Source organism: Pseudopodoces humilis, chromosome 5 (assembly GCF_049639895.1).
Source record: "Pseudopodoces humilis isolate 2021_Gansu_Grassland_sample_001 chromosome 5, ASM4963989v1, whole genome shotgun sequence".
Lineage (NCBI taxonomy): Eukaryota > Metazoa > Chordata > Aves > Passeriformes > Paridae > Pseudopodoces > Pseudopodoces humilis.
In genome coordinates, this window is record NC_142204.1 from 18,850,358 (window position 1) to 18,876,141 (window position 25,784).

At 38.9% G+C, this 25,784-nt stretch overlaps 1 protein-coding gene across 7 annotated transcripts in view; it reads left to right on the plus strand.

Moving 5' to 3' along the window:
* The first annotated feature begins 477 nt into the window (after positions 1-477).
* MYBPC1 (myosin binding protein C1) overlaps positions 478-25,784 on the plus strand; it is a 69,702-nt gene continuing 44,395 nt past the window's right edge. For all 7 annotated transcript variants that reach the window (XR_001331799.2, XM_014256875.2, XM_014256874.2 and 4 more), the window contains exons 1-3: positions 478-617; positions 21,684-21,716; positions 24,556-24,597. Coding sequence is in view for 6 of the 7 variants with exons in the window: in XM_014256875.2 (XP_014112350.2) it covers positions 593-617; positions 21,684-21,716; positions 24,556-24,597 (100 nt within the window). In the remaining variant the exon portion in view is untranslated. The remainder of the gene's footprint in view (positions 618-21,683; positions 21,717-24,555; positions 24,598-25,784) is intronic.

Here is a 25,784-nt window from a genome sequence, read left to right on the forward strand (position 1 = left end):
CATTAATACTGAGGAACTACTTTTCACTCTGTCTTTCCACACCATGTTCTCTTAAAGGAAAAAATGAGGTTACACTGCAGGCATGCTGCCTGTGCCTACTTGTCACTTTTATGTAGTGGGAAGAGTATAAATGTATAAATGTATACAGGCATTTCCTAAAAGCTTTGCAGGCAGGAGGGGCTCTTTAATAGCATGACAGTCACTTTTTCAGCCTCTGTCTGCGTGTGCATACGTGTCTGCATGTTACAGAGAGGGACGCAGAGAGCAAGCTGTGTGGCTGAATTTAGAAAGTTATAGATGTTCTCATCAGCCCCATGCAATGCAGCAGAGATTCCTTCCAAAAGCCAAGGGAGCAGAGGCTGCAGACAACAGATGTGAAGGGTTTCCCATAACTGTCAATTTTAAAAGTGTTTGCATTGAAAAGAGAGGAGGTGCTATTTTGATTGATATTTCAGCCGCAGTATATAAAGCAGACGAATTCTTCTTACCCTCTGCTTGTCACACTGATCTCACACACTCCCTGCTGGACTTGGGGCTACTACTTGCTTCATCTGAAAGGCTGAAACTCTGGGAATAAAGAATCCCTGTAACAATGCCGGAACCCACCAAGAAAGATGGTAAGCATGACAGAACATTACCTGAGCGTTTTCTTAATTACAGGAATTACGAGTGCGCACACACACCAAATGCCTTTTAGACCACCCTGCAGATATCAGCCACAAATGATATTAACAATAGCCATGTAACATCACTAAGTCATTAGAGATCACAGATCTTTTTAGACTAAGAAATTACTTTCAGGCAGGCCAATAACACAAACTGTTTTAGACAATAAACTATGAATGGCTACTTGATTGGGCAAATGCTGTATTCATTTTTTTAAGACTACAGGATTTCTGTAGTGCAATTTGTGGTTTTTCTCTTCTAAGTTATCTAAACTCTGGAAAATAGGGGAAAAGCATTTCTTATGATTTAAAGAGTCAGGACTCTCTAAATTGATATGTTTTTCATGCAGTTTACTAATAGTTATTGAATGGGAAGGATGTGCTTTATGAAACAGTTTTCTGATGAAAATACATTCTATACATCTAAATGCATAGGTAAAGAATGTAGTAAGTTACTCTGTACAGCTCGAACTGGAATAATTAATTTTGCTACATTACAGAATTTATTATTTTATGTTTCAGAAGGATAGTTACATTCAGTAATATTGGCCCCTTCTGTGGTCCTGTTAAGTTCATAGCAAAGAAGCTGAGTGTGTAGTCTGCTACTGAGAAACAGAATTGTCCATTGGAGGCTTAGGAAAAAGGTGAAAAATATTCAGGGTCTATTATTTGATAATTATTTAAAAGCTAATATTTATTTTTCTACCATTTTTGAAAATTTAAGGCAAAGAGGCTTCTTCTGTTTACATTTTTCTACAGCTCTTCTTGTATTTTTCTTTCAAATTTGTATGTTTTGGTAAGAATTTTTGCTGATTATTTCTTGATATTGACTATATAAAGAGCTTTTGCAAAGCCATAATATACAGACTGTATGTGCTTTTCAAATATTGGTGAATGAAAGCTATACACACAGCTTCCCAAGTGCAAAACTGAATTGAATCTTTAAGGTAATCTTCAGAGTATGGACAGTATTGGAGTCATTAATTAGCACTGATTTCCCATCAGTCTTGGAAGATCTAGGCTGATGTGCATAGCTTGAATAGGTGCATTTGATTTAACACTGGCTTATTGGTAGCTTTGGCTTTTGACAAGTGTACAAACATTTTACAAGGTTTTTTTGAAGTATTTTCTGGTTCTGGGGAAAGCAAGAGCAGAGCAACTGTCAGGAACATCACTCATTTTCAGCACTTTCTTTGGCTGGGGACACATGAAAACCAAACTTTTTGCACGACTGAGTCTTAAGCAAGCAGTGTTGACAGACCAGTGTGATCACTTTACTGACTGGCCCTCCTCAGTGCTCGAGGACAATGATAGATGAAGTATCCTTCTGAAAATAGCTACACCAAGTGCACGTATTAATACAAGAGCCTAATCCTCCATATCAAACCTAGAGCCAAGCCCCTTCTAGAGTGTCTTATTTGTAATTCAAATTATTTACACATGTATTAAGTGTCCTTTTTATTTGATCTGTTATTTAACTGGGTATTATGCACTTTAATCAGAATGCATTCTGTGGCTGTCAAATCAAAAAAAACCCAACCCTAAAATATTTATGCACTTGCAAAAGATATGTGCTTTGAAGAAAATTAGCTTGGAGGCTCGTGTTTCTTATTCTGTTTAAAATTAGATTGTTTCAAAGATGTTCTTACAACACAGTGATTACCAATGCAGCTCCATGTTTGTGTTACAAAATAAGTTTAGCAGCTCTGAACATTATATTGACAGTGGAACAAATGTGATTTTTGATGATCCAATATTCAGGACCTAAAAATCTTTGAAGCATTCTGCCTTAATAGAATTCACAAGGAGTAGTGAGCTCTGGAGAGGTGATACAGTTGGGTTGCACACCGGTTGCTCCTTATTGCACCCAGTTTGTTTGCAGCCAGGAGGTAAGGGGAGTAACAGATTTATATTATCGTACTTCAAGGATTAGCTGCCTCCTAAAGATTTTTTTGTTGATCAAGAACTCCCCTGAGCTGTTGGCAATACTTGTGTGTACTTACAGTATTAGTGGCAGGAGAATTAGGTACCAATAATAGTACAGTACTGCTACTCATACAAGCTCTACTCGTACCAGCTCTACCAGTAAGAATTCAGAACCTCACATGATCATCAAGTGCCTGTCTCATGGTAATTTCCAAGGCATCAAGGGTTGAAGAAAATTAATCAATGAAAGAGAACCTTGGACTGACTGATTCTGGAAATTAACACTGGAAAGACTGAGAAACCTTTGGTAAACTTGTTGAAGGACCACAGTAGAAAATAGAGGGGAAAAGAAAGAGGCTTAAGGTTTCTGCATCACATGGGCACCTAAGCACAATTCTTTCGCCATTTCCAACAGAAGCAACCTACCTGAATAATCCCACACTCCTCATTTGCATGGGTCCTGCAAATTAAAACAGCACACACAAGCAAGTAGTTGAGAAATTAGGAACTGGTTAACACTTGAATGCTTAGAAAAATCCCAGATGTGTGGTTTTTTTATGACTTCAGTCCCTGAAGTACGTAGTTTAATTTTTCAGAGGCAGTGCTGTAACAAGCTCCCAGGCTTTTTTTTTTATGCCAAGTGCTCTTTGAGCTATTTTAAGATTATTAGATTAACAAAGTGAGAAAATTCCTGACTTGGTGACAGTGTAGCCTCACAAAGCGCTCTTAACAAATAGGATCACCAAATTAAACACACCACTCAGCTTAGAGAAGGTTGCTGGAGAGCTTCAGCCTGATGGAATTTGTCACTGCAGAAACAGGCTTCCATGACTAATTATTTAAGGCCTTTATGGTACTCCTAAAAAGTTGAGTCCTGCATACAAGATCAGCTGTAGCTTCTTTGTAGTAGATGGTCATGGTGTTGTAGGACAGTTTTGTCTTAGCTGGCTCAAAATAAAAGTGCAAGGTGAAGTTTACATCAATGGGTTAACTGATCCCAGTGGGTGACTGGGGTGTGACTGAGTTGCCAGAGACCTTAACCAGTGCATTTAAACTTGACAGCCTTTAGCTTTCCTGGTGACTAATAAAATAACCCTCCCTCATATAATTACTTCCTGCAATTTATTGCAATCACTCAGTCAATCTTTCCTCTCCCCCCTTTCCTTTAACCAATGCTCATATTAAGAGCTGCTCATTAATTAGGTGCCCTCTTAAGCTGTCACAGGCCATGGCATTTGGACACGCTTTTGTAAAAGTGCCAAGTCTCTCAAGAGCAACCTTTTCAAACTATTTGTGGGCATCATCCCACAGGGACAGGTGCAAGTCTGTCCCCAGTAGGCAGCTCTGTAAATTTGCCTTATTTATTCTCCCCAATCTAGGAAATAACGCATGGAGTTAAGCAACCATTCCAAATTTTGAGCCAAAGCATTTATCAACTGTCTGCCAGCTTCATTTTCTAAGTGTTTGCAAGCTCTGCTTGAATGATGCTGCCTGGAGCATCCACATTTTGGCAAGGAATCAACATTAAAATCAGTGTGTCTACTTTAGACAGAGTTCCAGTAAAATTTTATTCAATCTACGAATAGCATAAATGTAAAAGTTGTGAAGAAAACTACTTGCATATACTTTCAGTTAGAAGAACAATCTGGAAAGCATGAAGCAATTTTTGAAAGGAGGCAAACAAGCATAAATACCAGTGCAGACAGCTTTGGAGATTTGGTAACACTGCTCTCCATGAGGACAGCAGTGGAAACAGCCTTTACTTCTATTTGCTTTTAAACATAATTAGTTTTGTTTCACTGTGAGATTTTTTTTTTCCTATCATTATATTCACATTATATTTACAACATTCTAAATAATATGGCTATCTGGTGTATCAAGATAACAGTCACTGTCAAACAAGTCACTTAGTCATATAAATCATATAAGTAGACAAGTAGAATAGCATTCCAGTGGGAAAATAATCTAAGCACAAAGGTTGGTTAAGATGTAATTAAAGTCAGATTTCTTTTAATATCATATTTTCAAGTTTTGACAATTTTTCATAAGCGAAAAAGAAGCTGAATGGGAATTCTGCTTCACTGTACAAATTTGGCTTCTGTCAAAATTAAAACTGATGATGGAAAGTTTTCCTGAAAATTCAAGATCCCAGCATGTGAACATTTTTCAACATTGTTTGGTGCTTTCCATGCAGAAGAGCAGACCTGTATAACCATTTTATATGGCACCACACTGGGTAGTGCAGCTCTCTCCTTGCTACATAGTGACTCAAAAGAAAAGCATACAGACATCCATCTTCTGCCATTATCATTGCCCTTCTGCAGCACTGACTGCAGAATGCATTCCCATTATTTTTAACTTCCTTCATTCTCAGTCTCAGCCAAATCACTCTCAAAGTCAGGCCCATACATATCATTTGCAAAGCTCCCTATTCAAATCCCAGGTAAATGAGTTTTGGTGGATGATGAAAGAGTGAAACCCTAACCCCTTATCTTATTTTCCCTCTCAATTCTTTAGAAAGTTTCTCTTCATCACCTCTAGCTAATAAATTTTAAGCCCTCCACAAATGGAAAGCAAACTTACGCCTCGCTGCTGTAATCAGATCTGTGAGGGTGGGCTGCGCGCTCGTCCTGCGCCCCACGGAGCAGCTCCTCCTGCACAGATTGTGGTGTAGGCTGGGAACTGACTTGTTCTTAGATTGCCTTTGCCCTCCCATTGCTAACTTCCAAGTGTGGCTCCCACACTTCCTTCTGAGATACCAGAGCATCTCAGATTTATTTGTTGACCTGCCGCCTCCATCGTTGCTAAGTTTCTGGCAACTTTTTCAATCAAATTAATTTGACTGAAAATTCACCCTGATTTATCTTTGTGCTATTATGTTTTGGTTTATTTAGATATAAACTGAAGTCACTACGTTAACTTTTTTTCTTATACAATGCATTGAATTTCTTTTAATACTGCTGAAGGAGGATAATGCAAGATTGATCTGTCTTACTTGTTGTTCTTACTTGAGTTGAGGAGCATGTCCACCCTGTGTGAAAAACAGTGCATCTGTGTTGGAGTCAGAGGCACAGAGTGTGTGCCCTTATCTCTGATACCTGACTCTGAATCCAAGAAAGCACTGAATTTAATAATACCATGGAAACAACTGCTAAAGTTAAATAGAAAAACTAGGAGTATGAGTGTGTAAGTTAGAAAGTTTTCTTAAGCCACTAGGTGAAAAAGTTAAAGTTCTAAGCTAAAGAAAGGTAGAAAACAAAAGACAAGATGGGAGGATTTAGGGTGTGTCTCTTCTTCCTTCTTCTTCCTTCCTCATCTTCTTCTTCTAGAGGTTTTTGGGTAGTAATTAGTGATTGGATAAAAAGTGCCACAGTGCAGCACACAGGTATTGGGTTATTGGGTCACTAAAAAGAATAATTTACTTGGCATTTGTTAATTGGATAAATAGACATATAAAAGACCTTGAAGAAGCTTTTTGTTAGCTATTTTACACCTTTCTATCTTAGTGCATGTAGCTCCTTGTACCCTGTATATCTGTAATACAGATAAGAGAAGAACAATTAAAAAGAAAACTGCCCCTCTCTCATCAGTCTCAGTCCAAGGGGGAAAAGAACCCAGCCACAAGTGTCCCATCAGGACACATCTGTGCACAGGAATAAAATATTTAATATGGTCACACTAAAATGAAAAGCTGATTGAGTTTAGCAGGGAACAACCTTTCAATGGATAAGGGAGTGCTTTGTACTTGGCAAAACTGAATTTAGCAAACGCTGTCTTTGTGCCTCCCTGTACTGCACCTGTTGGGAAGATAAATAAAGGCCTACCCAGTTCTTTCCCCTCATGCCTCCTAAATATATCGCTTTAAGAGAGCTCTAAAAAAACCAACCATGCTATAGTACTCCTCTGTTCCATGAAAAACTGAATGAGTTTTTTCATATTCTTTTCAAGGCACTACCAAACAAGGTGATTGCATAACCAAACACTAGCAGAGAGATCTGGGGGGACTTCAGTTGTGAAAACATTTGTAGCTGCCTAAAACATCAACAATCCTTGGAAAATAAGTCATGGAACATATTTAGTGTTTCATCAGGGGACATCCAGAGTGTTCCTTAAAGGGGAAGAGCAAATCAAATTTGAAAATAAATTACCTGGGAAATTTCCCTTGGGATAGAGATGAATACTAGTCACATCATTCATGGGAATGTAGAGATTCCAGTAAATTAGAGGTCCTAATTTAATAATTGCTCTAGAATGAAAAAGGAAAAAAAAAAAAAGGTTGTTCTTATTCAAAAGGTTGTTCTTTGTCCTGACTGTAAATATGACTTTGTCCTGAATATAAAAATCTGTAAAATGAAGGACAAGACAAGTGGATAGGATTGTTAACTTCAGTTGTAATTAGAGTTTTCTCAGTCCCACTACAAGCAGATTTATCTCTTGAGTCTGAGGAACTGTGTGACTGAGAAACATCCTCTTCTCGTCCTACCCAGCCCACTCTCTCTGCTCTTCGCCACAAAAGAAGTGCTATTTTTGAAGACTTCAACACACATTTCTCTTTTTCACTGCTGTTAGAGAATCAGAAAAATGATTGAAGCCATTTTTCCATTGTTTCATCATCGTTCACTTTATGACACCATAAGGATTTGGTTTTTTGCTTTGAAGAGCTGCAGGTGTTTTAAGCATTAGGGAGAGGAGTTGCCTGAGATGAATGTCCATGTTAGTCCAATGAAAATGTTGGTAAATTTGCAACCCTACAAAGATCCTAATGGTCTTTACACTGTCACAGAAGATCTCTGGGTTAGGAACAAGATACCCAACTGGAAGCATGTGCCAGTGAACTCGGTGTTCCCACTCCCAGCAGAGTCAGCCGCTCATTAAAGTCAGAGCTGCCCAGTCTGCTGCTACTCAGCTGACTCTCCAGCCAGCAGTTGCCTAAACATAGGTGCCCTACTGCCTCATAGGATACCCTGAGATACACAGAATATCCATCTTGGGCTGGCAGATATGACTCAGGACTTGTGGGAGGCCTGCAGTGCCACGGAATAGCAGCCAGAAAATGGATGGCCACCCTACAGGACCTGAGTGTCCTTGGTCACCAGTTTGTGTGAAAATTGAACCATAAGGAGCTAGTTTACAGTGAATAAAAATCTAATTCCATTGATTACAATGGCAGCTTGGACTCCCAGCTCACATCATAGACATATTCCAGTGCCTCCCTTTTTCTGAGCACCGTAAAGATAAGAATGCAGGGCTACTCTACAATTTGTTCAATTGCTGTTTAAGAATTTTCTGCAGTGGGAGTTTTGTAAGAAGACAAGGAGTTACATTCCATTATTATTGGCATGTGATACTCAGATGCTCTTCCCCATAAATAAAAGAGTACGTTAAGATCAGATTACCTTGAGCAGAGAAGAGTGCATCTTTCTGTAGTCTATAATCAGCTTCATGCATTGATAAAAATAAAATACCAATGAAAAAAGGTTCTACTGCCATTCTTTTGTTATTTTTGAGAGTCTGATGCTTTTACTTGTTTTACTTTTAACAAGAAAGCATCAATATATTTTTTTTCATGGCTGAGTGTTTTAGTCAACTCAGAATTAAATTTTTGCTGTTCCTTAATGAGAGGAAACAGAAAGTCGTGTTCCTGTTCAAATCAACAGTAATTCGTCTTCATCCTTTTTATACAAGCTTACTCTCACTTCCTCCAGCAGCTTCATGCTGTTAAATGAATGATTGGTCACATCAGTGATATTCGTACCTATGGGCATAAAAGCACTTTTTATGTTAAATAATACAGTGTTTCTAAATATTCTACAAAGTGTTCAACAGAACATATGTAGCTTTAGGAAACTCCAAGAATTCCCATTTCTGGAAATTACTCTAATTTTTTGGGTGCAGTCTTAGCTCCTAGAGCTCACTGAATGAGCAGATGTTCAGCCAAGATGAAGCAGCTTAGAGAAGAGAGTGAATTAAAGTAAAAATCCAGTTCTGTGTCCAATGGGATGTGATGTCCTAGGAGCCCATTCAGTTAATCTTCATCACATCCTGAGATGCTGGAGGGACAGAAAGCTCCCCTGGATTCAAGAAGTCTGAAGATAACTTTCTGCTCAGAAACCTCTCAGACTCTAAAATATGCAGCCTACAGTGAAGGGAGTGGTTTCTCTCTGACTTCCCTCATCCATTACCTCTGCCTGTATTGCTATCAACATCTCCACAAAGGAGTCAGTGGGACCTAGACTAAGGTGATAGGGGATGCCTTACACCCCCATGGCTTAGAACAGCCTTTCATGAAGACCAACCACACCTACAACCCTCATTGCTGGTTGGCCAAGTGTCTTTATGTGTACTCTCCGTTCAAAGTGATAAAATAACCTGTGGTCTCTGCTGCTGTTAGCCTTGGTAGTGTTAGATGTCATAATAATGAGATATTGCATGCCCTGCTCTCTCTTAGTGCTAGGTGGAGGTTACTTCAGGATATTAGACCTCCTGGAGTAATGTTGAAGGGCTGCTGAACAGAAAGCCAAACATGATAGAGGGTCAGAAAAGTTAAAAAATTAAAAAAAAATTCACCATCTTAAAAATTTTGTCATGAAGTTTGCCACAGAATTAAGTTGTTTGTTTCAGGAAAGGCTGTGACAAATACGATGACTTGTAAGTTGGTCAGTGCATGTGTTTTTTCTGCCAGAAGGTGGGAGCATGGTTGGGTAACTCATTTCAGAGTTAGAGCCCCTCCATGTGCCCTCTCCATGTTCCCCAAAAGTGTACAGACTGTGCAGCAAGAAGGGAGTCCTGCTGTATTTTGCAGCAACTATCAAGACAGTCACTGCTCCCCCTTCCCTGGAGATTAGGAAATAGTTCTTACATAATTTGCTGTCCCTGGCCTGGTTACTAATAGAAAATAGTGTGTGATCTACTTCCTAGGGCAGTTGTCCTTATGTGTGATGGCTCCAGCAAGTTATTTTGATCAGGTGATTATTACAAAAAGTTCTGTTCTAATTTAATTCTCTGAAGGATCAAATGGTGGTTTTAGGAAGCATCTGAAAGCATTGTTCAGTAGTAGCACGATGCTTCCTGAGACGGATCTGTATTAAAATACACTCATCACGTCTTTGCAGGCCCAGAATAACTTCCTAATTTTGGTCATATGTGCAGAGAGTAGGATGCAGTCAACCACAGAGATGAAAATTCCCTTTTCCTACAGATTTCTGGTTATAAATCTTAGCTCTGCGTATATAGAGATTAATTGCAGAGACGTTTGCTCTGCGTACTGAACTGACAGGATGGAACATGATAGGCAGTGATTGAGCAAAAGCAACTCACACAACAGCACAATTACTTTTTTCTCAAAGAGGAATCATGCCTTGCTCAACCAGCCTGCAAATCTGGTCCAAAATCCTATTCCAGATTTTTCCTTTTCTCAAAGCCCTGAAGCTGTGACAAAATTAACTGAATACAAGTGTAGTTAAAACTGAAAGAGACCCCAAATTAAAAGTTTTTTGGCTCAGCTTGTGGGAGAGGTCTTACTCCTTGATACTCACCTACTCCAGTGTGCTAATGGACGAGAAAGAGCAGTAAAACAGATGCTGAACAGCTGTTGAATTCCAGCTTTCAGGTATTTTTGTGTTTATTTTTATAGCTCTCTGCCACAAGATCTTTCCTGTGGAAAAGAAATGCACCAATTATGGCCCCTAGAACCAGTTCCAACAGTCCTAGAAGGAAGAAAAACTTCCTCTAATCAGTCTGAGATGATTGAGTGTGTGTGGTAGGACCTTTCACTGTTTTCTGAACTGAAATATCTCAAACCTCAATGCACACAGCATTGCATTTCCATTCTTTCTCAATAGTTTTTCTTAATTTCAAGTGCCACTAAACCATTGTTCCTGTAAAAAAATTACAGAAAACACTTACTCCAGGTGGTGTGGAGAATATCTGTGGCTTGAGATATCTAGGAACAACCACAGGAGAAATGCCATGCAGATGGAGTAATTTATAGACTAATAGCTTCTGGGTCTCATCCTGTGATACTCATGTAGATAGAGATACACATACACACACTGTAGGACATTTGGCATCTTGTGTTTTTATAAGAACATAGTATCTAGGTCAAAAACCTTATTTTAGACCCAAAGAAGAGTGTAATTCCAATGGAGACTGTGGCTGCCACTCCCCCACAGATGCAGACTTCAGTGAAGGCACAGAGGGTCAGATGCCTGATGACATTTTTTCCATGGCATTCCCTCCAGCCTTACTAATCTTTCATCTAAGCTTTCCTTAGCCCTATTTTTAAAGGGGAAATCTGACCTCTATTCTGCGCCCCTTTTTCTTTGCCCTTGTTTTGCATTTCCATGTTTTGCAATGAGGTTTTCTCTCTTACCCAACAGCTTTTTTAGCTGGAGAGAAACCATATGCCGTGAGCTGTGCGTGTAATTCACAACAGCATCTTAAATGCATTTTGCTGTCAGGCTTTTTAAGAGCTTTCTCTCATACATACCACTTACTGATTTACTGATGCAAACCCCCACAGCTTGTCTGCAAACATCCTGCTGTGTGCAAACATTCCCAAAAGGCAGAGCTAAGTGTTTAACGTTTTTTTTAAGTGAAAGCATGTAGTTCTCTCAGTTATCTTTGTTGAAGCAGGATGAGATTGAGAGGTAGAAAACGTTAACAGTAGAAACATCAAGGGATGTTTGTCCTTTCATACGTGAGCACCCACAAAAGGGGATATATGATTTCATTAAGGTCTCCTAAATTTCCACCCACAGAAAGAGTCCTTTTTTCCACATGTGCAAAATACTCCTAAAGGTTTCTCAGTACAATGCTGAATCCCTTGAAGCTGAGCAACAATAAATATTTACATACAAACAAGCTTACAAAAAGAGAGAACGTCTTAAATCAGTACATAAAAATCCCAATAAAGAAGTTTCTGAGTTTTAGGATGATTTCTGATTCTTTTAGTGTTTACTACCAGCAATACTGCAACTCTGATAACAAAGCTTTCCTGTATTGAAAGTTTGGGCTTTTTTTTTTTTTAATTCTTCTCCAAGCTTAATTACAAACACACTTTGTGTAGCATGTACATTCAAACTCTCAAAAAGTAATAGCCCTGGATTTTGTAGTCCATAAGTTTGAGTTACCCTTAGCAAACTAAAAAATGGATGCTACTACCCTCTTTTTCATGTTGAGCAAGGTGTTTTCCACCAGTGTGATGACTGAAAATTAGCATTGGGTAGAAAATTCAGGGTGAAACAAGTAATGGATTGTTAGTGATTAACTACTTGGAACAGTCCCTAACCACGTAGGCGCCTGACAGCCCTGAGCACAGGCTCCTGTTACAATCCTGTTCTGTAGGACTCTGCCTCTCAAGAGGAGGCTGAGGGCTGAAGTGCAGATGACAGGAGAGTGCTCTTATCTGGAGGAAGTCTGAGAAGACTCTTCCTTCTTGAAAAGATCACAGAGTATCAGATTATCTGTCACCCACTGTCAAACAGAGTTTAGCAAATGTTTTTCTTATTTGCTACTTGGATATGGTCATGACAATGTTTAGACCTAGTTGTAGCATATATTACTCTGACAAAGCTGACAACAAGCTGATAGATTCAGTCCTTGGCAAATCCCAACATGTGAATGTCTTGTTTTGCCCTGAATGTCAAAGAAAAGTCTGTGATCAAATATCATGGAATGGGAACACCAGCAGGATTTAATTTTAAAACGCTGAACTGTTTAAGTCTGAATTTTACTGAAAATGAAACCCATCAGCATGTCTCAAATGGTTCCTTGTAACTGGCTGAAAGAAGATAGATTGCATAAATTCATGCTACCATGGCCTTACGCTGATGTCATCGTTTTCCCTAAAGGTCAGTCTCCCTGTGTGGAATGATTTCCCACTGTCTGCACATAATACATGAGTCTCAGGACTACTCTGAGTGCACTGAACATCAGGAGACAGTCATTTGTGGAACTCACTACAGTAATGCAGAGCATCAGGTCCATAATGTGATTTCCATAAAACAATACTGCAAATTATTTTCTTAATTCATAGTGAAATATTTCAGGACAGCTCAGCAAAACAACTGTGTTGTGTTTTGGGTTGTGCAAGACTAAAGACATTTTTCCAAACCGGTAAAATGTTTTCTGAGCTGGCTGGGAAATTGTCTGGCAGTCTGAAAGGAAGTTCATTACTGGTTAAGTCCTCATCTCTTGAAATAAATGACCTTTCAACTTTATTGCTGACTTTTATCCTATAATTAGAATTGCAACTGCCATTGAAAGTGTATTGTCAAATTTGAAGAATAGATTACTTTCATTCCTGAATAGCAGTTCTGTGGTTTATGAAGTTTTTTATCCTATAACCTTGTCTATTTTATTAGTTTTTGAAGCTTTCTGAAAGGATGTTAGCATTAGTCACTGTACTTCTATCTCTGGTATCACACTGTGGTGTCTTTTGCTTTCAATTTGCCCTTGGGAATGTCCTGAGATAAACGAAAATATTTGCTTCTAGAGAAAAACTATCAACACATTATTGCAAGGAAGGATAGGAAACTGAGAAAAAAGCCTAGGTATTGTAATACTTTTAAAGTAGACTATTCTGATGACTGGATTAATTGATTTTGATACATACATATCAAAGATGAATTAGTTTTGAGTTATTTAAAAGAAGAATTTCCCATGGCTGGAGTAGGAGTGGAAAGAAAGAAATCCGAACTGTGCCGAGCTCCTGCAATTTTTGTTTCCTCAGTGCATTTTCTGAGCATCAGAATGAACCTGGCTCTCTGTGCCTGGGCTGTCCCATGTCCCTGCACACCCTAAAGGGCTGAATGTCCCCCTGGGCTGTCCCATGTCCCTGCACACCCTAAAGGGCTGAATGTCCTCCTGGGAGACGGATCCCTGGTTTTTCCCGAAGGCAGGAATCCGATCTTCCCCTGCGGGGCAGGAGCAGGGACAAGGCCGAGCCGGCCCCAGGTGCAGGCAGGGATTCCTTTCACCCTTTTAAATAGAAAAAGGAGGAATAAATGTTCCCAGCCGGGCTGGAGTCCGGGGCGAGTGGCTCTGCAGAGCTCCCACCTCCAGCTCCTCCAGGAGCCTGCGCCATCTCTTCGGGCTGAGAAGAGCAAGGGCTTTCAGGTGTCCACTGCAGGAGGAAATCTGTGAGGGTCACAGCTCACTGCTCTTTCAGGACTGGGTTTGGGGTTTTTTTGTTGGTTTTACAGTAAGACACAGTTTCACAGTGTAAAAATAGGAGTGCTGCTTCTGCCCTTTAGACATAAGCACCCATCTCGTTGGCAATATTTTCACGGCCAACGAAACTGGCTTTCTGTTTAACCGGAGCCAGAATTGTGTAGTGCATCCTGTGAAGCAGCATTAGAGACAGGCTCAGGTGACTGAGAACAGGGAGGTGAGCAATGCAGAATTTTAGGAGTTGTCAGTCATTTCAGTCTCACATTAAGTTGGTGGTATAGAAACTGAGATGGTGCCATAATCGAGGAAAATTTGAGGCTCTCTATCATTTGTAGGAAGAAGTTGATTCTGTGTGGGATTTCCACAATTTTCACTATGCATATTTTAGGAGGAAAATGCAAACTAAGAACTTTTTTCAGCAACACTCAGTATTGCATATCCCTCGTTGTACAACAAGTTTTGCAGTGACATTTCAATATAGAATGTTTTTATTTCCAAACATGGGAATAAAGTTTAATACATCAAGATGTGGAATAAAAGATAAATCAATGCCACCATGAATAGCGTCAGGCTCTGCAAGTACAGTTGTGCTGACAAAGCTTCCTCATGAAGGTGTAGCAATGACAGCAAACTGAATTTCCTCACACTGGTAAACACTGTAACATATTTCAGCAAAGCCCTTTTGTCTGATAAATGGTTAACAAGCAGAACTTTATCCACAAGATTTTATCACAAATCAGTCTTGGAAGTCAAAAAATCCAACAAGTTAGGATTTTTGGTATGGTATGGTTTTAATGATGAAATAAATTAGAAAACTGTGATTGTGAAAAACTCAGTGAAAAAAGATTTAGTCAAAAATTTCAATGACATTCGGTACTCAAATTGTGGTCTACTGCTAGTCTGTGAAGTGTGAGACACCAGAATAGATACTCATTTTTCCTGTTAGCTGCACAAATGCTCAGGAGCATTTATGGATTATTTTCTTTGATATAAAGTAAGAGAAGAAAGATATCATGGAAATAGAATGGAATTCAGTTACTCCATCCTGGTGCCTTGTGGACTGGATAGGCTAAAAATGAGTTTAAGAATGCATGGGAACTTGATAACCAGACTATAACCACTAAACTTCCCCTATCCATCTTAAATACTGTCAGTGCTTGGCAGCTTTCTAGATGCCTGTTACAGTACACATGGAATTTTGAGTTTGAAAAAGAAGGAACTTAGAAGACTATAAACATGTAAACATATATTTTATAAATAATTTTTGTTCAGGGTCATGGTTACAGTGTTCTTTAGAGATTAATTCCTATGTGAAAACATAAGAAATGAGTGGAGGCTTGCATATGGTCAGGTTTGATTTAGCACCATCACTTCAGAAAAGTGGAAACCACTAGGAAAACACTCTAAATAAGCAATGATTGTTTTATGCTCTTCTATAACTATGAATGGCAGTGAAGAGAAAATCTGGACTCAACCAATTACACTCCAGCTCCTCATTTGGATCTGTAAATTATTTCTTTGGTATCTAGTCTATTCCACAGAATCCCTATTACCAGACTTTGTTTTTCCAACTGCTCATTCAGTTTTTCAGCCCTCAAGTCAGGGAACATTCTTACACTTATCATGTGATGGTTTGATTTGCTCTGATGGCCCATAAAATCTTTTATAATGGAAAGCATTTAGATTAGTCGTGAAATGGGATTGCTCTCAGTGAGATTATATGATGGGACTAGTTAATATCCTTGGGCTTGTTTGGATTTTTTGAATTTTAATCATATGCCAAACTAAACTTCTGGGCAAACTCTTTGTTGATTTTACTTCTTCTTCAGTCCCTACCTGAAAGTGAATCACTGGACTGTGACACTTTAAGCTGTTGGAATATAAAATAACTTCATCTTCAGTGAACCTGCAGATTTGTCCACTTTGTTATAATAAGAGGGAGTATTTAACATAAGGTTGCTGTTTTCACCTTTAAACACTGTCTCAAATCAAACCCAGCAGTTTATCTGTCTAATCTATCATCACTACAAGTGGAAACAGAAACTAGAAATACACTATAAATGTATCAGTTTGGCTCTATCACACTATTGGCCACAATAATAGTGATTTGGCCAGCAAACAGAGCACCAATAAGCCATCAGAGCTTATTTACTTCAGTCCTTTAGAACAAGTTTGCTTTCAGGATTTAGGACCAATGTCTGCTTAGAACAGTTTCTCTAGGTATGTTTAAAAAATAACATAGAAAATGCCCATGAACACTGATAAGAGAAGGTAATGATTTCAGCTGGTATTACAGTTTCTTGCTTCTGCTCAGACTGGGAATTGTCTGTGGAAGTTGCATTCAAATCAAATTATTTCTCAGTGGAGACCAGGCTCATGAGACACCAGGCAGACCCTGCATGCATGACTGTGCTCAGATTTTGCAGGATGATAATAATTCTTCATTTTTTAATTTTTTTTTTTAAATAAGAATTGTATTTACTTCAATTTAAGTCCAATTGAATGCACTTTTATTGATTATAAATTACTTTGAACCGAGCCCTCTCTTTTCCAGCTCATTTTCTGGGGTCTGCTAACTGTACTGTTTCCCAGTGAAATGTTTGTCATGTTCTGATAATCTCCATAGTTTGTTGAGTATATTGCTGTCTCCCAAAAGGTGAGGCTATGGCTTTTACCCACATCACTGATGCGGGTGATAATTTGGGTGGAGTGATCCACAAAAAACAGTCTAATCATTCTGAGCCATTTCTCTGTTTCAGAACACCCTTTTTTCTGGGAATGAAAGGAATGAAAGGAATAATTGTCACCCTGAAAATTAAACCTTCTGATCTTGTTTTTATTGTTTCTAGCCACTTTCCCAGGAAATTAACTGTAAACATAGATGTTTATACATTCCATTAAAGAAATGTCTTTTGATGGATGTTTCTCATGACCAGTGTGGTTGGGAAGGTGGTAACCTGACTATCCAATCCCTGGTCATTGTTGAGAATCTATAAATACTAGAGTCAGAAAAGCAAAAGTACTTTTTTCCCTATCATACATTGAACAGTGTCAGTGTGGATCATTCTGTGTCCTGTAATGACATATAAGCTTTACTGCTTTTGTCTGCTGCTGATCTGGACATGAGGTCTGTTAAGCAACAGTTCCGCATCCTTAGTCCTTCCCTGCCCACTCATTTCAGTGGAGCATCTTCCTCAGGAGAAAGCCTGGCGGCGCCACAGGGATGGTTCTGGTGTCAGGCACAGGGGACAATCCTGACACATGACAACTGCACAGGAGCTGGGGTAAGCCCTGCTCTCTCCCCAAACCAGCATTTTGTCTATTCTTGTCTGACCAGCAGAGTCAGCACTTTAGGAATGCCTACGTAATGGTTATATTGGTCTGATCCCTCGAGGCTATGTCCGCAAGATTAATCCATCGACTTAAATCGGACACATGTTGACGGTGACAGGTCTTTGTGACAAAAAGCACTAAGTGACTATCCTCATGTTGTTTGACATATGAGAGTCTCTTTAATATGTTGATGTTGCAAAGACAGATATCATACCTGTGTCAATGATGGTGCAGCCATAGTCCTGCTTTCCTTTCCAGGTAAATGGGGGATAAGTCCTCTGCTCAGACTGGGTGAGATCCTGAATCCCTTGGCTATTCTTTGCTGGGCTGTAACTGATCTGTATAGAACTGCAGGGAGAAATTAGTGCAGGAGACTTTTCTCCTCCTTCCTGTGAATGTTCCAGCCCAGTGACAGTGAAATGCTATCTTTAGGCTTTCTGCAAGCTCTGATTTAATGCCCGAGGTCATCTCATTTACTTACCTAAGGCAAAAAAAACCAAAAAACCCCACCCACTATTCATTTTCCAAAATGACTGAAAGTTCTTAAGCCTACCCAAAATAGAGCTGGTCATGAGTACAGAGCTGAATGATAGAAAGGGTTACCCAGCCAGACCTCATTCCCAGTATGCCTGCTGACAGGCTGTAGTTCTTGAACGGTCTGAACTGCAGGTCTCCAGGATACTTTGCTTTCAGCACAGCAGTAGAGCAGGACCTGGAGACTGCTTTAGAACCATCATCATGCCTCATTATGATTGCACTCCAGTGTGAAAAGTAATATATGTGATGTCAGGGAGTTACTATGCTTTGTGCTGCCAGAGAAGCCAATGGAAGCGGGAATTCAGAGCCCTTGAGAACTGGCCACCACACACAAGCTGACATCCCTATGTCAATTCCCTGCCAAAGCTTCTTCTGGCTGCAGCAGGTCGGATGCCAGTGCAGCCAGACCTAAAATGGAATTGAAATTTTAAATAATGATAGCCTTAATTTAACATGGTTCTTAAGTATCTTCATAACTTTAGCACATCACTTAATATCATAGAACTTTAAGCTTAGTTATCTATATACACAGTAAGAGATCTTAAGTCTTACTTCATCTGAAAAACTGAACATGATAAATGTGAAGAAGAGATGGAAAATTGTTGGTAAAGGGTCAAGTTACATCTCCTGCTGATTTTCAAGTGTGTGTGTGCATATATAATTATAAATTACAAATAAAAATGTCTTGGCTCTAAGTGCTCATATCCTGTGTCAAACTGGATCCTCAATGCATCTCATGACATGGCTGAGGCATGAAAGCATTTCTGGAGATGTTCTCTAAGTCACAGTGTGCTTTCATTTTATTCTCTAACTGCACTTAACACACTATCTTTCCTGAGTAGCCATTTAGAGAGGACTGCTGAGTTCATTCCTATTTTTGCTGTAGAATTACATATAGCCAGATGCATTACCAGTTTCACAACCAAAGACTGACCCAAGGTCTGTGCTTAGCACAACACAACCCACTGAAATGCAACATTCTCAGCTTCTCAGATAAAGAACTGCAAAGAAGAGACCCTTGTTTTTTTTTGGAATTCTGAAGCAGAAGCTAACTTTATTTGTTCTGTAGAAGGTGCACTTGATGTTATGGTGTCGATTCAGTGGTAACTGGACCTTCAACAGCCTCTTTCCCCTTTAGCTCAAGAGGCATCATTGCAACCCAGTGAATTGCACTTCTCCAAAAGGATTGAGGATTGCGTGCTGGAGCCTCTCTCCACCAGCAATGCCCTGACAATGCCTGGACAGAGTGCCATATTAGGCAACAGGTCATGGAGAATGGCATGTGGGGACTCCAGGGAGCATGCCTCCGAGGGAAGGAGCACAGCCATAAGCTGCTGGTTGAGTGTGCAGAGCCCTGTCCTGGCTGACAAGCCTGTTGCAGAGGTCAGCCAGAGAGGGCTGTCATTCTTTGGGGAGGTGGAAACTACTTGGAGCTATTAATGTTTTTTTTCCTGGCTGTCCTCACGAATGGAACTGTAAGCCAGGCATGACCATGAAAGGGGTTGCTCATGGCCAAAAGATTACGAAGTATCTCCCATGTCTCTGCCACCCCCAGTCCCTGAAACTCTCTCCTTTTAGCTTTTCTTTCCAGCTTATAATTCAGGTCTCTTCTTTGGGCTCCATTCTTGACTCAGTTTTCTTATCAATGCCCTCAACAGCCTTGAATTACGATTTAGGAAACAAACCACTGACTTTGTCTGTCTTCTGTCCTCATCTCATCACAGAATTGCAGAATAGCTGTGGTGGAAAGGACCTTTGGGGTTGGACCCTTGGATATAGTCTAGTCCAAGCTCTCTGCTAGGAACAGGGTCCAATGGTGTAGGTTGCCTGTGAGAGTGCTCAGATTTTGAATGTCTCCTTTTGTTGTCTGCATGCATGAGAAGAAGTTTAGACTATAATAATAATGTTTCAGGCCTGGTCTGTGCCGTAGGCTTTGGCTAACATCTGTGCTGGGTGAAGCGGGACTTGTAAGATGTGTGATTACTGAGCAGCGTTACGGTGTCGGTGAAGCCACAGAATAACTCTCAAAATGAAAGAAAAATTCAAGGAAAGTCCCTCAAAGTCTCATAGGCTTTTCATCTGAGAGTGGAAAGTGCTTTATTTGTTGAGTTTTTAATTATAAGTTTGTAACTGTTACTGGTATGCCAGTGAGTTTTTTATAATCCAATATTCATAAGAATACTCCCTGTTTCTAGCTATTAATTTTCACAAGGAAAATTATGTAACCGATAATTTTCTGCTATTACTTTTCCGTGCAAGAAACATACTTCCATGCCACAATGATGTCTCAGTGGAACATCTTAGCAGAAACAGCAAGAAATGTCATGGTAGGAAAGCAAATAAATTCCAAGACATACTCTTTGTGGTATAAGTTTCAAGTTTTCATATGAAAATTTTTCTTATTTTTCTAGGCCATAAAACAAAACTTAGTATGTCAGTAATGAGACCAGAAAAAATAAATTGCTATGAACCCATGTAAAGATATTTCTCTATTTCCACACTCTATGTGTTGGTCTTTAATATACTTGCTTCAGTTCAGTGTGGTGGGTGCTGTGATCAGAACTTACAACACAAGCTCTTTCCCGGTAGCAAGGGATTCTCTTTGGAACCTCTACAAGGATTTGCTGTTGTATCTGTGTATGTGACTGGAAGTTCCTACACCATAACAAATTCACACACTCAGCTTAAAATTATATTTGCATTAAAAATATTCCTCCCTTTAAAACATTTAATGGGTTTATTAAGAATGAGAATTGTGGTTTAGTTATATTTAGAACTGAGTGTAAAGAAATAGCCTTACCAGCATTTCTGAGTGACAGATACTGAAATTTTTTTCCTGAATCTGACCTGAGGTGGGGTTCCAAGAGTTAATGTCCATGACATGATAAAGGTTATTAAGAGCCATCTACTCTTACAGTTCAGGGTTTCAACCTTTTAAATCTTTGCTTGTTATAAGTAATTGAACTGTAAGTCAATTTTAGTGCCAAAAAACATTGCTGTTTTCAACCTGTCTAGACTACTAAAGCTTTTAAATGTTGATAATAAGCTTCATTTTCTTTTTGAAAATCTATTTTAGCTAGTCAATTTTTTCATCTGTTTTTAGACGGGAAAACATGTCATCCCAAAAGGATAACATTTAAATAGGATAAAAAGCCTGGTTTCTGTATCACACATTGGAAAGGGAAGTGATTTACATTAAAAACCAGCATTGAAAGGAGGAAAATCCAAACATACTGCAGATCCTACTCAGAGCAACTAAACATTTTTTTTTGTTGTTGTTTTTTTTAATTTCTGCTTGCACTGAACATTGATCTCTAGGTCTAATGGTATGGTGAAAATGAGATTAAGGTCCCTGGATTCACTCCGCATGATTCCCCAAAGTTAATGGATCCATTACACTTCACAGTTAAAGTAATGTCTGATGTTATTTCAGTTGGTGAAAATTTTGCTTAATTTTGCACATGAGTGAGAGACCTTATCACTCTCTAAAACTACCTGAAAGGAACCTGCAGACAGATAGAGATCAATCTCTTCTCCCAAGTAACAAGTGATAGCACAAGAGGAAATGGCCTCAAGTTGCACCAGGGGAGGTTGAGATGGGATATTAGGAAAAATTTCATCCCTGGAAGGGTTGTTGATCCCTGGAACAGACTGCCTAGAGAGTTGCACTCAGCATCCCTGGAGGAATTTAGAAGATGTGTAGATGTGGCTCTAGGGGATGTGGTTCAGTGGTCACTTGGCAGTGCTGGGTTAGTGGTTGGACTCAATGATGCTAAAGATCTCTTCCAGCCTAAAGGATTCTACATTTCTATGAATATTATCTATTTCCACACTGAACAGTTTCTCTAACTTCTCTTTGCAGAACAAGAGCTTCAGATTTCTGACCTTGTCACTCTGAAGCTGTCACATGTTGTGTGTAGAAAGCAAAATAAATTTCACAGCTGCATTTAAATATTAAAGAACTCAAAGTCAACAAATGTATACCAGATGTATGAAAAACATTTGCTTGTATTTGAAGCTCAATATCTGTCTTCTTTCCTCATTTTTCAGAAACTGAAAATGAAAGTGCACCGCCACCTCCAGGTTAGTGTAAAAAATGCTAATTTGAGCTCTGGCAATAACAACAGATGCTGTATAGCCATAATATGGTTTGTGTTCCTTGTCTCTTTGAAAGTAAGAGGACAGTAAGGAAAGTAAAAAAAAAAAAGCCTGCCCAAGTAAGATATCCTCACTTCACTTTGTCTGATTACTGATTTTTCAGACTCAATTTTTGTTTGTGAGTGATTAGCTGTTTGCTTAATATTGCACATGTCCTTCAGGATACAGGTAAATCATGTCTGCTTAAATTATGTGGTTAAATTATGCTGTCCTCTTTGATGCTGGGCAGCATGTAATTACCAAAATACTCCCTTTCATTTCACCTAAAAGATACACTGAGAGTAAAGTTGACAGAATCAAGCATGGGATTAATTTCACTTACTTTTAACCATTTGAAAATGATGTATCATGTCTGAGTAGTTCAGCATCTCCACCTCTGACCAGTGGAGCAGATCCTGGGTCATACATGCCCATCCAGTGGGCATTTCCCAGGTAAGCTATCTAAAATGTCACTAGATATCCATGTGCAGGTAGTCGCCCTGAGCAGTGTGATTGATTATCTAGAATGGAGTGGCTGAGCTCCAGGAAGCCAAAGTTAAGTGAGGTGAAACTCATTCATAAGGATGAGGCCTTCAGGTAGAGCTGAATCTCTTCAAAGCACAGGAATTCTCTCTGGTGGGAGCTGGAAAGGCAGGCAAGCCTTGCCCTGTGCCTTTGAGTAACTTCACTTACATTCTCAGATAATGGTTAATACATATATCTGCAGTATGCATGTCTAATTTAACCATTTGGTGAGTTTTATACTCTTTATAGCAACCAAAATAATAATTCCAAACAGAACAAATACCCTACAAGTGTTAAATCTGCCTTCACTTACTGTCTTCCTAACTGGAATTTTATAAGGCTGTTTCAAGATGTCCTTGTTTCAACAATACACCCTTTGATTAAAAAATGACAAAGGTATCATTTGCCACAAGGAGTGTCACAGTTAAATTATCCACATATTATTTTTATGTGATGAACTCTTTCATATTGCATATATTTGTAAGGAAACTTAATTGGTTTTTAATTAATGATATTTTACTCAACCATAAAATTTGTACAGTTAATATTAAACTAATTAATTTCACCCTTAGGGTCTTACCTGATATACTTTGTACTTGAATTCATGTTTTTAATCAATCTCAACTTTCAAGTAGAACTGAAATGAGAAACAGCCTTTTGTATACAGAAAGGAATAGCATCTTTGAAGCGTTACATTAAAAACATCTAACATTTTCGAATAATTACCGTCTTCCTTTCTATTTAAAAACACAGGATTAAATACAAAATTGCTTCTCCATTCTTTTCTCCTTACCTGTTTTTCTTCTGAAAACTAAGTAGGGTGTCATTAGACCTTTATGGTTAGGCACAGACCAAACTGAGATGTTTCTAAGCTGGACGTGCCAGTCACCTCTAGCTTCCTTCTGCCTGACTCAAGATGCTGGCATCTTGGATTATCAAGTGCTAATACCCTCAGAGGGAAGCTGGTTTCAAGATTCCAAATTTTATAACTTACAAATAGTTTATTGGACATAATCAAGCACCTTGCACCAGGACATGTTTGGGAAGTCATTGTGAGAGGTCTTTCCACATCTCAGTGTCAAGCCACAGGTGAGGAACACTTTGACTGATGAAGTAATAGATGATGAAGTAGACGTGCTACCATCTGCTACCAATCTCCTGATACCAGGAAAAGAAAGTGTTACTGTAGCAAAAGTCCCATTAAAAAGGAACATCTGACCAAGATGGACAACCTGACAGCTGTAGCTTGAGAATTTAGGGAATCCAGACAGAAACATCTATGAGTCTGTCACGCTACCAGAATGTGGAGTTTCATTTTAAGTTTCAGCTTTAATTTTCATAGTTACTGTGTCTGCACACATGTGAATAAGAAATCAGGATAATCAGCTGGCTCTTGCAGATGTTTTCTCCATGGAACAAAAATTTTCTTAATTCCATCTTGACAGTGTTAGTCTATTGACCATCACCCAAACCCATGTTCTGTCAGGCAGTTGACAGGTAAGTTTGCCACAGAAAGCCATTGTTCACAGGCAATCGGATATTGTGTTTATACCTCGAAGACAGCACACTTCACAAGATTTGACAAGATTCTAGATCAAATTAAGTAGGAAAACAAAACCAATAGGAATCCCATCAAATCCTGAAACAGAGAAAGTGTGGAAATTGGTGTTTTGTTCAAAGCACAGTCTGAGTTTTCTCATACAGATGAAATCAAAAATAATTCCCATTCACCTGCTCAGAGTAGATGACAGGCTGGCAGTTCTGATCAAGAAAACTAAATACAAGTTGTCTTGGCAAGACTATGTGGATAATGATGAAGATGATGATAAAGAATTAAAGAGCATCCTCAATACACCCTCTCTGTAATTTTTCTTAAGGATTAACTGAGTGGCAGTAACTTATGTCTGATCCAATGTCTTTCCAATTAACAGTGATATGTAATTAATTTCAAAAGCTTTTGTGAATTTGCCCAAGAACAAGAGACTAACAGCTGCTGCTTCTAAAAAACCCCAGCATTTTTCTTCCACTGAGTCCAGGAGAATCAATCTTACATGACTTGTTCAAAACAGAAATTGCATTGATATGCAGAGGTTGTAAAATGCTTTATGGGATTGCAACTGTATGTTACATATACACATATGTCAATCATTCTTTAATGTTGCTTTTCCACTACTAGCAGAACCTGCATTTTTTAATGCTGTGTAAGTCTCTCTTTTTACTTTAAGATCCTCTCAAAACTATACTTGTACTTCCTACACAGAACAAACAACACCACAGGAGGGTGGAAATGAAAAGGGTAAAGGTAAGTCTGGAACCATACTATAAAAATGGGCAGTAAAGATAACATTCCTAAATGCTATTCTGATGCTGGATTGTTTGAGCTTTCATGCAGAATTTTTGTGCTGAATTTCAGAAGTGTGATGTGAGGCTTCCTAGATCCTTTTTCTGCATGACTTAGCCAGCACAAGGAAATTATGATACTCGTGAATATCTTCAAAAATTCTGCAAACCAGACAGATACTCTAGCAACAGTATTTATATTGACTGTTCAATTAATGGATCAAATTACAAGTGATTTGCATGAGCAGAAAGCTGTGTTTAAATGAGTCAGGATGTTGCCCCTGACCAAGCTTGCTAAAACCCAGACGCTGTGCACATTGGTTGCTTTTAAATAAAGTGGACAATGTCCTACTGTAATTCTAAGCTGTTTCTGTACTACCACAGAAACTTGATATTTTACCTTTCAGAAATCTCCATAGATTTTTTTCATCTGAAATCAAAAAATTGCACATTCATCTTTCCATCCTCACTGGGAGCCCAGGAGCTGAGCTCTTTACAGGTTCTGAAAAGTGTGTTTGAGGACTGTCTGCTGTGAACAAATAGACAGCTGTTCCACGAGCAACACATGCAAGAGTCAGCGCCAGTTTTGTGCAGCTGAGATTATATTCTAGCTCCTCTGGTTAGGAGGATACATTTTGAGTGAACTGGGCCAAATTTTTGTGGAAGCCCTGCCAAAACAGAAATCAAACACCCCATCGGGTTATTTTGAAGAGAATAATCCCATTTTTTTAACTGAATTTTGATCAAAGGTTAAACCAGACCAAGTTATGCTTACAACTGATGCTTGATTTTCATATGGCATGGCAATGCTTTTTCATGGCAAATCAAGAAATGGTTTGCTTGAAAATGTATTCTGGCTTTTGGTGTCTTCCAAACAAAATCTTGTCTTTTAGACAGACTGGATGCATACTTGATACTTGCAGATTTATTTGGCAATGGCATGCATGGCTATTTTTCTCAGCAGAGTCAAAATATAAACACTAAGAATGTGTGATTCAAGTACCCTTTTGAAAATAAAAATGCTGAACCAGGCTTCAGTGCATGCTATTTTGCCAGTTATCTTTGCATTGAGCAATTATTTTGACACACAAAATTTGTGTGAGTAATCAAATCTGTCAACTCGGTAATGGAAATGCAATTCAGAATAAT